Source organism: Biomphalaria glabrata, chromosome 7 (assembly GCF_947242115.1).
Source record: "Biomphalaria glabrata chromosome 7, xgBioGlab47.1, whole genome shotgun sequence".
NCBI classification, from domain to species: domain Eukaryota; kingdom Metazoa; phylum Mollusca; class Gastropoda; family Planorbidae; genus Biomphalaria; species Biomphalaria glabrata.
In genome coordinates this window covers 24,227,837-24,242,139 of record NC_074717.1, presented here as the reverse complement: position 1 = coordinate 24,242,139, position 14,303 = coordinate 24,227,837, and the positions used below count along the sequence as shown (strand labels likewise).

The 14,303-nt window shown below is 39.9% G+C and overlaps 1 protein-coding gene across 3 annotated transcripts in view; it reads left to right on the top strand.

Annotated features, from left to right (window-relative positions):
• LOC106052405 (protocadherin-11 X-linked-like) overlaps positions 1 to 14,303 on the top strand; it is a 240,552-nt gene that overhangs the window by 138,608 nt on the left and 87,641 nt on the right. For all 3 annotated transcript variants that reach the window (XM_056034424.1, XM_056034425.1, XM_056034426.1), the window contains one exon: positions 594 to 2,433. In XM_056034424.1, the coding sequence (XP_055890399.1) occupies positions 594 to 2,433 (1,840 nt within the window). The remainder of the gene's footprint in view (positions 1 to 593; positions 2,434 to 14,303) is intronic.

Genomic DNA, 14,303 nt, shown 5'->3' with positions numbered 1-14,303 from the left:
CAACTGATTTGGCCCGACTTGATTTCGCTTGGTTTCCATTAATACCTAGCACCTTTACCATATATATTTTTTGTTTACAATGACATGTAATACATTCAGATTGTATAACTATTAAATGGTGTTTTCATTTCTATTTTAATATGTCGTTAAATAAAAGAAACTTTTTTAGATTAGTTTGTCTTTTAGATTAGTTTGTCTTTTAGATTAGTTTGTCTTTTAGATTAGTTTGTCTTTTAGATTTAGTTTGTAATTTAGATAAGTTTGTCTTTTAGATTAGTTTGTCATTTAGATTAGTTTGTCTTTTAGATTAGTTTGTCTTTTAGATTTAGTTTGTAATTTAGATTAGTTTGTCTTTTAGATTTAGTTTGTAATTTAGATAAGTTTGTCTTTTAGATTAGTTTGTCATTTAGGCTCTTGTATTTGTGTTTGTAATGTTATCACAGCGCCTTGAGCCTACATCATGTTTGTTAAGCTTTATAAATGAAATTATTATGATTATTAATGATTGACTAGATACATGTTTTCATCATTTCTATATTTTTGTTTTGAAATGGAGAATGTTGATAAAATGATTGATGTCACTGTTTCCTCAGATTCCAACTTGGTGCTAGACAAAACGAAGAAGCTTTCTCTGCCTTCCGTGTCATTGCGGATTCTGGGAACATCGTGACGGTCAAGGAGTTGACGAGTCTACAAGGAGAAACTCTGAAGTTGGTCGTTGAGGCGGTGGACGGGGGAAGTAAACCTCTGACTGCACAGGCGATGGTCAACATCCATATTTTGGACTCTATCAACGACGCTCCTACCATCAGGATGACCATGCCTTATGGGCTGAGGGTGGCTAAGATAACCGAAAACGCGGCGCCGGGGCTGGTGGTGGCCCACTTTATTGTTGACGATCCTGATTCTGGGGAGAACGGTGTGGTCATTTGCCATCTCAATGACGACACGTTTGCGCTACAGAAGTTAAAAGAGGCCGAGTACAAAGTCACGGTCTACCAGCAGCTGGACAGGGAGAGTGCTTCCCTTTACGACGTGACCATCACATGCACTGACGGAGGTCAGCCCCCGATGAGCGCCAATGTGGCCTTCGCCGTCTTGCTCGAGGACGCCAACGACAACGCTCCCCGTTTTTTGAGGCAAGTCTACCTGGCCAATGTCACCGAGAACACTCCAGGTGGGTTCGTCCTGCGTGTCGAGGCCGAAGACATCGATGTGGGTCAGAACGGGAAGGTCACCTACCGCTTGGGTAACGTGACGTCTCTGGTGACGTCCTACATCCACGTCAACTCCACCACGGGTGACGTTAGGACCAAGCAGCCCCTGGACCACGAGATCTTCCGAGAGCTGGAGTTTTATGTTGTTGCCATGGACGACGGGTCGCCGAGCCTGTCCACATCTGCGAGAGTGATCATCTCCGTCATTGACGTCAATGACAATATGCCCAAAGTGCCAAACGATTTCTTCATGACGATCGAGGAGAACTTGCCCTACGGATCTCTCGTTGGAAACATAGACGCCATTGATCCAGACTACGGCTTATCCGGAAAAGTTGAATACCAGCTTCTGACGGATAATGAGGCTCCGAGGCTGTTTAACCTCAGCAAGACTGGCGAGGTCCGCGCCCTCACGTCTTTCGACAGGGAAACACGTGACATTTACGACATCAACGTCCTGGCCAGAGATTTCGGAACCGTTCCTCTGACCAACGTCCTACACATTCGGATTGTCGTGACGGACGCTAACGACCATAAGCCTGTATTCACCTTTCCTACTACATATAATAAAACTATTCACAGCACCATCGACTCTCGGTTTAACGCCACCATCGCCCGTGTTGTGGCCACGGACAGAGATTCCGGAAATAACGCAAAACTGACTTACTCCATCACGGACGGCGGAAAAGACGTTTTCGATATTGACCCAGTGACTGGACGCATCTACGTCATGCGTAACCTTTACACCAAGGACAAGGGCACGTATGACCTCAAACTCTTCGTCCATGACTTGGGCTCGCCAAACCTTTCGGAAACCGCTTCACTGATTATCATTGTGACGCAAGGGAACACCACCGCGGTTTTCGCTGCCTTCGGCTACAATGAGCAGATGATCATTGTGGCTGTCCTTGTTGCCTTCACTGTCAGCATCGCGGTGGTTGTGTTCCTCATTGTGCTGAGATTCGTCAAGAAAGACCGCCGGGACAGGAGGCCCAAGTACACCAGCGGTTTGCCTCTGGAGGTAAAGAAGCGGTCCCCGACCCCTGACGACGACGCTTCCAGCGACGAGGGGCCGTGGAGAAGATACGACGAGGCCAAGAGGCCCAACGGGCCGATCGTGACGTCGGGCGACGTCAGCTACGACGCGAATGACGACATAATTCTGTTCAAACTGAAACTGGCAGACCAGTACAAGGAACTGGAGCCGGAAGACAAGGTAAGTGATGACACCACGTGACACGTTATCAACTTAGAGAATGTTTCAATTTAATGACATGGCCAAAAATTAAAACTTTGAAGATTTTTTAAAAACAATTACGTCCACATAAATTAAAGCCGTCTCTGAATTGATGGATACCCCCCACCCTCATTAACTTCGTTACTGTTTACTGAATTGATGGATACCCCCCACCCTGATTAACTTCGTTACTGTTTACTGAATTGATGGATACCCCCCACCCTCATTAACTTCGTTACTGTTTACTGCGTCTAGCATCTCTGGGCATTTCTTTTGTACGTTTCAAATGGATAGTTGTGTATAAAAACGTATAACAACATACGTAAGCATATGAAGCCTTTGATTTTCTACAGGATTTACTTCTCTCTTTCTCTCTCTCTCTCTCTCTCTTTCTCGTTCTCTCTCTCTTACTTTTTCTTTTATTCTGATTTCCCAATTTTTTTCTTTCCATATTTTATGTCTCTTATATCTCTCTCTCTCTCTCTCTCACTCTTTATTTTTCTTTCCATATTTCTCTCTTTTTTTCTCTTTATATTTCTGTATCCCAAATTTCTTTCTGCTCTTTTTAATGTTCATATGTAGTCTATGTTTCTTTTGGCCTGACTCGTTATCAGTCTGCATAGTCCCAACATCGGCGTGTCTCTTACTTTCTCTCTTTCTCTGCCCAACACTGTTCTAAACGCTTTCCATTCTTTAATAAACGTTTTCATAGTCATGAAAGTACGTTTTCTCTCCCTGTTTCACCCATTGCATTGCAGGAAACTGTTTCTCCCTGTTTCACCCTGTTTCACCCAATGCATTGCAGGAAACTGTTTCTCCCTGTTTCACCCTGTTTCACCCTGTTTCACCCAATGCATTGCAGGAAACTGTTTCTCCCTGCTTCACCCTGTTTCTCCCTGTTTCACCCTGTTTCACCCAATGCATTGCAGGAAACTGTTTCTCCCTGCTTCACCCTGTTTCACCCAATGCATTGCAGGAAACTGTTTCTCCCTGTTTCACCCTGTTTCACCCTGTTTCACCCAATGCATTGCAGGAAACTGTTTCTCCCTGCTTCACCCTGTTTCTCCCTGTTTCACCCTGTTTCACCCAATGCATTGCAGGAAACTGTTTCTCCCTGCTTCACCCTGTTTCACCCAATGCATTGCAGGAAACTGTTTCTCCCTGTTTCACCCTGTTTCACCCAATGCATTGCAGGAAACTGTTTCTCCCTGTTTCACCCTGTTTCACCCAATGCATTGCAGGAAACTGTTTCTCCCTGCTTCACCCTGTTTCTCCCTGTTTCACCCTGTTTCACCCAATGCATTGCAGGAAACTGTTTCTCCCTGCTTCACCCTGTTTCACCCAATGCATTGCAGGAAACTTTCTCCCTGTTTCACCCTGTTTCACCCATTGCATCACAGGAAACTGTTTCTCCCTGCTTCACCCTGTTTCACCCATTGCATCACAGGAAACTGTTTCTCCCTGCTTCACCCTGTTTCACCCAATGCATTGCAGGAAACTGTTTCTCCCTGCTTCACCCTGTTTCACCCATTGCATCACAGGAAACTGTTTCTCCCTGTTTCTCTCTCTTGTAAATACAAACCTCGACTCACAATCTACTTTTACATCTCAATGCTTCATTGACGGACAGCGCTAGAGGTAAACTGCAAAAAACCATAGCTATAGAAGAAGAAACTGACATTCCCATCCCTAGTCTATGTGGATACTACTTCAATAGTAGATCGTTGTTGAAACAGTAAAGTCCGGCAACTCAATAAGTAAGAGCAATTACTCTATGCAAATATTATACGAAGAAAAGATATTTCTCCCGGTCCCTTAAGTGTTATAACATATTCGAATAAACTGGACATTGGCTCCACATTGGGACAACTACGTATGCTCGACTAGTGTAACTCCGCTAACTCCCCAAAGTCGTAAAAGGTTCTCACAACTGTACTGTGAGCTCAGAAGTCAGTGGCGGATTAAGGTGAAGGCTATAAAAGAAAAAGTGATTCCTGATGGAAATGCCTTTCAAATAAACAAGGTTAAGTAAACAACTCCATATCCAAATGTTCCATCCTTCAGATCAGTTTGGATTTTATCTATTATTGTCAGAAAAGTTGGCAGGTACATATGGAATAGGTCTGCACGACTGACGTCATGAATTCTAAATTTTCTAAACTCAAGACATTAACACACTCCCCCTTTTTTTATCATTCTAATCCACAGCCACAAGGATGAATTCTGAGAAAAACAATTATTATATTTTTTTTAAGACTACAAAATGTAGATAGACAAAGTTAATCCGAAAATGACAGATGTCGTGACGCAATAGTCTCCCCTTGTCTTCTGCTTCCGCCATTTGCAGACATCTTCGTGTGTGACTTGATTTGAATTTCCTGGATTGTACAGAGGCCAGAAATGGAGGGAAAAGTCTGCACAAATGATACGCGATTCAAATTTTATTTCCGTCCTGGCAGCAAAGTTACAGGCTTACATTTATTTAGCAGACGTCACGTGCCAGTGTGAAACGTCTATCTTTTTTTATCGTTGCGTTGAAGACCTGCTGGTGGAATCCTTTTTGACACTGCAAGAATGTGAATCAAGGACTTATCTTTTCCGAACTGTGATTGTTTATGAAATCCTGGATTATCTTAGTGAACTCAGTGATAGAAGGTTATTTGAACTCTAATATGATATCTGCATAAAAACATCATACTCTTTATGATATCTGCATAGAAACATTAAGCTCTTTATGATATCTGCATAGAAACATCAAAGTCTTTATGATATCTGCATAAAAACATCATACTCTTTATTATATCTGCATAGAAACATTAAGCTCTTTATGATATCTGCATAGAAACATCAAAGTCTTTATGATATCTGGATAAAAACATCATACTCTATATGATATCTGCATAGAAACATTAAGATCTTTATGATATCTGCATAGAAACATCAGACTCGGGTTCACAAAATGAAATTCAGTTATGCCAATCTCGCAGCCTTTTCTCATCTGGTGCCTACGGACTTGATGTCTGCTAAGAAAGTATGACACCTTGTAAGACGTAGACGGCATTGTTTTCGCTCTTCCTTTTTTTGGCCTTTATTTTAGGTCTGTCTTTGGAGAAGGTGCTTAATCTTGTCAAAGATATGTCCCGCAAATCTCTTACGACTTTCGTCACCATTCGCCCAGGGTTTGGGTGAAATCTGGTTTATGTTTTTGTAAAAGTCCCTGTTCTTTAAGTTATTTCTTATTTCCAGGTTTGGAAAGTCAGATGTTTCATTTCCTTCTATTGCTGGAATCCAGGGTGCTAATTGTGATAGTGTGCTGGGATCCAGGGTGCTAATTGTGTGAGTTTGTGCTGGGATCCAGGGTGCTAATTGTGAGATTATGTGCTGGGATAAAGGGTGCTAATTGTGAGATTTTGTGCTGAGATCCAGGGTGCTAATTGTGAGAGTGTGTACTGGAATCCAGGGTGCTAATTGTAAGAGTGTGCTGAGATCCAGGGTGCTAATTGAGAGAGTGTGCTGAGATCCAGGATGTTAATTGTGAAAGTTTGTGCTTGGATCCAGGGTGCTAATTGTGAGAGTGAAGTGAGACTTGCCTAGTTGAATGCTGAGATCCAGGGTGCTAATTGTGAGAGTGAAGTGAGACTTGCCTAGTTGAATGCTGAGATCCAGGGTGCTAATAGTGAGAGTGAAGTGAGACCCAGGGTGCTAATTGTGAGAGTGAAGTGAGACCCAGGGTGCTAATTGTGAGAGTGAAGTGAGACCCAGGGTGCTAATTGTGAGAGTGAAGTGAGACCCAGGGTGCTAATTGTGAGAGTGAAGTGAGACCCAGGGTGCTAATTGTGAGAGTGAAGTGAGACCCAGGGTGCTAATTGTGAGAGTGAAGTGAGACCCAGCGTGCTAATTGTGAGAGTGAAGTGAGACCCAGGGTGCTAATTGTGAGAGTGAAGTGAGACCCAGGGTGCTAATTGTGAGAGTGAAGTGAGACTTGCCTAGTTGAAATGTATCTATCAGTGAATTCAGTTTTCTTGGATGTTGAGGTTGTTTAAAGTGTTGCTGATGTTGAGGTTGTTTAAAGTGTTGCTGATGTTGAGGTTGTTTAAAGTGTTGCTGATGTTGACGTTGTTTAAAGTGTTGCTGATGTTGAGGTTGTTTAAAGTGTTGCTGATGTTGACGTTGTTTAAAGTGTTGCTGATGTTGAGGTTGTTTAAAGTGTTGCTGATGTTGAGGTTGTTTAAAGTGTTGCTGATGTTGACGTTGTTTAAAGTGTTGCTGATGTTGACGTTGTTTAAAGTGTTGCTGATGTTGACGTTGTTTAAAGTGTTGCTGATGTTGACGTTGTTTAAAGTGTTGCTGATGTTGAGTCTATTTAAGATGCTGTTGTATTGTAACGTATCTTAAACACAGCATACTTCAACTGCACCAGCAACACCTCTAACAATACCTTGAATATCGGATGTAAACATTTCAAAACGTCTGCCTTTTTTTTTATTTTCACATTACTTGTCTGCGTCAAGTCCATAAATAATCTTCATTAATTTTCACGTACAAAATAAACCCTATTAAAGTTAAGGAACCATAATCTAATTATTATCTTACAACGTTTTATACGAAAAGAGATTGCGTGTGGTCTGTTCTAATAATGTCGTATGCTGCCTAATAAATTCAGAACAAATGCCTTTTTATTTAAAATTTTTAAAAAATACAATTTCCTTAATTCCATTGGTCAGTCGTGTAAGCCTAGTCTTAAATGGCATCAATTATTAATTTGATACATCTTCTTGCTTTAGACCTGGAAGGGTCAAACAATAAACTTGTGCATGACTCAAAACGGAACTGCAATTATAACTATGCTTCAAAAAAGAAAAACGTTATTTCCTGTGCGCATGCCGTTGCTAGGGCGACCATTATCAGCAAAAGTGCAAACAAACGCCACGCTTGCAGCGATTGGTTGAAATCCTTGGCAAAACTAATTATAAGATAAACTTGTCTTAGCAAATATAATTAATTTGTTTCTTTATAATACAAAAAAGAGAGCTAAATCTATAACGAAATTGTAATTAGAAAATTATTTTGTAGATTAATTTTATAATGTATATCTACCCTTGTTTTAATTTATGTTAAAAAAAGGCAATTTAATTAAATTTCTAACCTATTCAATAGCTAATGGATTTTATTTTTACAAAGCTTTCAATTGAACCTATATAGGCCAGTTATTTGAATTAAGTCCCCTCATTGTATTGGTTAATGTTCATTTTATTTCGTAACTTTTTTTGATTCGATTTTTCAATTTTAAAGTTTGTCTCTTTTGTTTCAGTTTGAAATATGATTGAAACTAAAAATGAATCAAGATTGATGGAATTAAATTTTTGCTTAATTAGATTTTATCGATTACTCGAATTAAAAATAAATAGTATTATTATGTATAATATCCAGGAGATTGGTGGGACAAGTTTTGTGAAATATGATCTAAATTAAAAATATTGAGATATAACTCAATTAGGGCCTGAAGGATAACCTCATTAATACAGTTTCCTAATGAGAAGAAGTTTTCTTTTTGCATTGAACTCTGTTCATGAGTGACTTCCCACTCCCCATTGCCGTGTCATGAAGAATGACTTGTTGGCGTGAGATAGTGGCATAGCAATATTTTATTTTTTTCTTCCCGAGCTAATTGATCAATATGTAAGTTCAAATTATTCAGTTTTTATATCAAGAACGCTCGATCATGAGCCGAAAATTTATGAAAATTTTAAGCACGCTGTGACAAAAAAAAATTTAAAGCAGAATTAAAATAAATGTATCAGAATCTCTGACGGAACTAAAGTTTTAAGGCTATTGTTTACCAATAGGCGGCATTGAGTGATCCTTTCGTGTCATAAATTAAAAAAAAAACAATCTCTAATGTACATTTTTTAACAAAGTTGCTAAATGTCAAAGTATGAAGATTTAGATTTATGCCTAACAGAAGTGACCTGATTTCAGAGTTCAGTTTGCCCCCTATTCAGTTCAGACATATTCGCAGGGCTTATAGTAAAGACTTCGTTTATGTAGTATTAAAGATATTGACTGCAAGACCAAATTTAAAATAAACTTTATTTTCTATTCAAGACATAATGTAATCATTTCTTTTCGAAAACAGACTCTCAATTAATTTAGCTTGTGTTTTTCTCTGAAACTTAAAAATGGGCATTTTCAATTTCATAGACAATTAAAGCTTTCGTTAAATAAATTAGCTAATTAATTAGCATAATTAAATTTCAAATCGTAAATGGATTAATTAAACAACGCTATTCAACCCGCCTCCCTCGTCCCCCTCCCCATCTCAGCTTGTTAAGTTCTCTTTTTTTTCTAGTGTTATCTGATCCAAAAGTCCATGAGGCTTAGTTCAACCAATTAGCTCCATCGACCTGGTGCTGGTCTTGACAATGGTGACGTGGTACACAAATGATCCAAAACTTTTCTTTATTCAACACATACGTTGTTAGTCATAATTAAGCCAACTTGACCAAGTAACAAAGTGACGGGTGTCTGCCTGGTTTTGTATTATGCACTTCGGACAGTGGTGAAGAGGATTTCTAGTTCGAAACCCCTCCGATTTCATTCCCTGCCCCCGATGATGCGCTTTGGGCTAGGACACTAAAATCTTCATTTTTTTTTTGAATCAATGTCTCACATTGGGTTATATGGCATTGCCTGAAATGTCCAAAGCTTTAGATTGGCAGTACACTAAGAGTTAGCCAGAGCTTTACATTGGCAGTACACTAAGAGTTGGCCAGAGCTTTACATTGGCAGTACACTAAGAGTTGGCCAGAGCTTTACATTGGCAGTAGACTAAGAGTTGGCCAGAGCTTTACATTGGCAGTACACTAAGAGTTGGCCAGAGCTTTACATTGGCAGTAGACTAAGAGTTGGCCAGAGCTTTACATTGGCAGTACACTAAGAGTTGGCCAGAGCTAGTATCTGGTAGTACACTAAGAGTTGGCCAGAGCTTTACATAGGCAGTAGACTAAGAGTTGGCCAGAGCTTTACATAGACAGTAGACTAAGAGTTGGCCAGAGCTTTACATTGGCAGTACACTAAGAGTTGGCCAGAGCTTTACATTGGCAGTACACTAAGAGTTGGCCAGAGCTTTACATTGGCAGTAGACTAAGAGTTGGCCAGAGCTTTACATTGGCAGTACACTAAGAGTTGGCCAGAGCTTTACATTGGCAGTAGACTAAGAGTTGGCCAGAGCTTTACATTGGCAGTACACTAAGAGTTGGCCAGAGCTAGTATCTGGTAGTACACTAAGAGTTGGCCAGAGCTTTACATAGGCAGTAGACTAAGAGTTGGCCAGAGCTTTACATTGGCAGTAGACTAAGAGTTGGCCAGAGCTTTACATTGGCAGTACATTAAGAGTTGGCCAGAGCTTTACATTGGCAGTACACTAAGAGTTGGCCAGAGCTTTACATTGGCAGTAGACTAAGAGTTGGCCAGAGCTTTACATTGGCAGTACACTAAGAGTTGGCCAGAGCTTTACACTGGCAGTACACTAAGAGTTGGCCAGAGCTTTACATTGGCAGTACACTAAGAGTTGGCCAGAGCTTTACATTGGCAGTACACTAAGAGTTGGCCAGAGCTTTACATTGGCAGTACACTAAGAGTTGGCCAGAGCTAGTATCTTGTGAAACTATGGTCTCAGTCCACCACCAGCATGTGAAGTCTAGTTGCGGCTGCATGGCGCTCAAGTCACCGAATTGGACTACCAGGGCCATCAGGCGTTACCTAGCAAACGCCGTGGAACGTTTTGGAGCACTGTGGGACATGTAGAGCACACTGGTCATCCACTGCACCCCAAACCAGCTCTAGTTGTCTGGACCTTACCAATGGATGTAGCTGACAATAGGCGAGAGAGTGAGGCTGATGCAGCACAAATCTCCCTCACTTTAATACATTTTCATCGCGCAAGCCACATTCTCAGCTCCCACATTCTCAGCTCCCACATTCTCAGCTCCCACATTCTCAGCTCCCACATTCTATATAGGGCAGATAAATGCGTTAATTTTATTCCATGGAAGGAAACTAAAAAAAAAAGGAACAGTAACAAGGACAACTTCTAATTAATTAGATCTTAACCGCTTCAGTGAAGAAGAAGATTAAGTTCATTTTCATTCCTTCCTCGAATATTTTTGCCAACATTTTCCAATCCTTTTTATTTGAAATGTTCTAATTTTAGCATTTACTTCAGCGTTAAAAATGTAGCACAACATTTATTGACGGAAACTACATTTGCAGGAGTGTCGAGATATCTGCGACACCAATGTAAATGAATTTATTCATCCTTCAGCCCACCAAATTAAAACAATTAAGAATTAGAATAAATAATAATAATAATAATAATAATGATTATATACATGCAGAGACAGCTAAAATACATATATGTATATAAAGGTAATATATTTATACCATGCAAATGATAGAATAACATACACCGAATAAGTGGTCTGCAATTTATTGCATTCTATTAGCATTTTCAATGTATGAAGTCTATACAATTTATTATAATCTATAACAATCACCCACAAAGACCGGATCAAATGTGGAGAGATTCGAAACAGGATCCCAATGTTTGTATATTGTAAAGTGCTTTCTTATAGCGCCACCTCCATGCTTATAGTATGCTCATTGAGCTATGAACCAATCTCCCTTGTGGGCCTGTGGGGAACGGGGGGGGGGGGTATCGAGGAGAAGGCTTCTGTGCTGCTTTTAGGGGCCCAGCAATCACAACTCTGCTCGAGTCGGAATTTTTAGGTGGCCAAACTGTAGTCAAATAGAAATTGAGATGGTACATACTGACAGGATTAGCTCAGCGATCAGACCCATCTGCTAACTTAGCTCAGCGATCAGACCCATCTGCTAACTTAGCTCATCGATCAGACCCATCTGCTAACTTAGCTCAGCGATCAGACCCATCGATAATCTGCTAACTTAGCTCAGCGACCTAACCCATCGATAATCTGCTAACTTAGCTCAGCGATCAGACCCATTGATAATCTGCTAACTTAGCTCAGCGATAAGACCCATCGATAATCTGCTAATTTAGCTCAGCGATCAGACCCATCGATAATCTGCTAATTTAGCTCAGCGATCAGACCCATCGATAATCTGCTAACTTAGCTCAGCGATCAGACCCATCGATAATCTGCTAACTTAGCTCAGCGATCAGACCCATCGATAATCTGCTAACTTAGCTCAGCGATCAGACCCATCGATAATCTGCTAACTTAGGTCGAAAAAACGTAAACTAAAACTCTATGGCCATATCACAGTGCTCGCAAAAACCTTCCTTTATAGAACAGTACCATGAAAAGAAAGAGTTAAGTGGAAACACAACATGCCATGAAAAAATGAAAGTCTTGAGAAGACACTGAATAAAAGTATGTCACTCAATAGGAGGCGCGGTGGCTAAGGGCTAAGAGGTTAAGCTTTCTAACCGGAGGCCCCGGGTTTGAATCCTGGTGAGTCCACCCAGCTTTAATTGTACCTGATATTAGCTGGGGAAAAGTAAAGGCGATTGGTCGTTGTGCTGGCCACATAAAACCCTCGTTAACCATGGACTATACAAACACATGACCTCATCTGCCCTAAAGACCACTTAATAGTTGGAAATTGTTACAAGCTTATCTTTAAGAGTACTACTACTTTAATCTATACTATAAAGTACAAAGTAAGGCGTAGGCCTATGTATGTATGTATGTATGTTAGGAATAGAAATCAAAACCTTTTGACCAATCTTGATAAAACTTGGCACAATGTTCCTTGGGTAATAGTTGGAACCGTGACGTATGTATAGTAGCCCTAAAACAAACTTAAGACCCTCAAAAAAAAGTTGCCCAACTCTATGAAAGTATTCCTATTTTATGGATCTAGGCCATGTTTATCATGTTTACATGAGAGAAGACAGATAGGATCTAGATCTAATTTTTAAAACTATACTTTGCACAGATAGTTTTTTACTTTGACACATGAAAATTACAAAATATAGTTTATTGATTTCATTATTTAATAAAATTAAGCTTCAAATTTGTCTATCAAAAGCATTTTTACACAAATTCGTTCCTTATATCTGCGAATGTAGACGTCCTGACGTACATGCTTTCATTAGAAAAGACCAAAATGTTACACATATCTCTATTCAACTTAGGTCTAATTAAACTCTAAGATGATAGAACTTATAGTCCAGTCATTTCATATTTGAATCAAATTAACCTTCAAATTTGTTTTTCTAAAGCATTTTTACATACATTCGTTTGTTATAGCTGCGAAGCCGTGTCGACATACATTTTAATAGTTCCATTCATGTGTCGCGCACGCCTTACAAGCGCAGGTAAACACACTGTGATTGGACAGGCAAATGAGGCTCTATATGGGTGATATTAAATATACTAACATAAAATAATCAATAAGCTTATTGAACCTTAAATTCAACCCTAAACTGATAGATCAAAAGTGTTTAGTGGAAGTTGATGTATTTTACATAATTTAAACAAATGAATCTAAGTTTAATCTAGGTCAAAACTATATTAGACTCTAAATCTAGATTTTAATATACATGCAAGCAAATCTTTTTGTAAAAAAAAAAAAAAATGGATTTAGGCCGATTAGCTATTTTAATAGCACCATTGATACTATTTTTACATTCACGCATTCGCTTTACTTATAATATTATTATTTTGTTTAATTGTTTCTAATTATTAGTATAGCTTTTATAAAGCTCAACTTTCATGCTTATAGCATGCTCAGAGCGCTATGGTCCAATCACATTTGTGGTCCAGTGGGGGAGGGGGTATCTGGTAGAGGGTTTTCCGTGCTGTTTTAAGGCGCTCAGTAAACACAGCTCTGCTCAAGTCGGGTGTCCAACCTCAAGCCTCCTTCAAAGGTAGCCAAGCCAAGCCAAGTTCAAGCGTACTCAGCCTCTTGACCACGCTTCCCACAAACTATTCTAACACACTATATCAGTGACACGCAAATAAAGACCCGCAGGCCGCGGGTAATATACGGCTAGTTTTTCTATAATATATCAACATAATTGTTTTCCCTTTAACCGTAAAAACTACTGTAACCTTAACCCAAACTCTTATACTATTCTAACAGTAACTTAACTGTTAACCAAACGTTGAAACTTAAACCCTAACACTAAACGTTAACCACGTGCCTAGAGCAAAGGGAAATCACACACCTCTAAAAACAAAACGCGGTTTAAAAAAACAGAAGAAAGAAAGACTTGGATTTAGTGGGGGAGGGGGGGGGGTAGACGTTAATTTATCAATATCCTTTTGTGTTCCCGCCTATCTCAAAACATCTAACGAAATGTCCCGCGTGCGTAACGTCCATTGCTTTGTTCCGGTCTGGCCAACTGAGATAATAAAAAAAGGGGGGGGGAGGATTGTCAGCTAAACTTGATTCCAGGGGGGGGGGGAGGATTGTCAGCTAAACTTGATTCCAGGGGGGGGGGAGGATTGTCAGCTAAACTTGATTCCAGGGGGGGGGGGGAGGATTGTCAGCTAAACTTGATTCCAGGCTCTGAACCACAGCACAGAGACCTCTATGTAAAGTACTTAATGTTATAATGAACTTTTAAGATTGTCATGCAACGGATATGTTAGGAAGAACTAAATTGTTCGTTTTGGTCGTTTAAGATTGCATTTTGCTCTCTCTTTCTTCTCTCTCTCTCTCTCTATCTCTCTCTCTCTCTTCTCTTCTCTCTCTCTCTCTCTCTCTCTCTCTCTTCAAACACCTCATTCTTTTTGCACTGATCTAAAAATTGATCAAGCATGTAAGATTGATGGCACATTTAACGTTAAAACTATTAA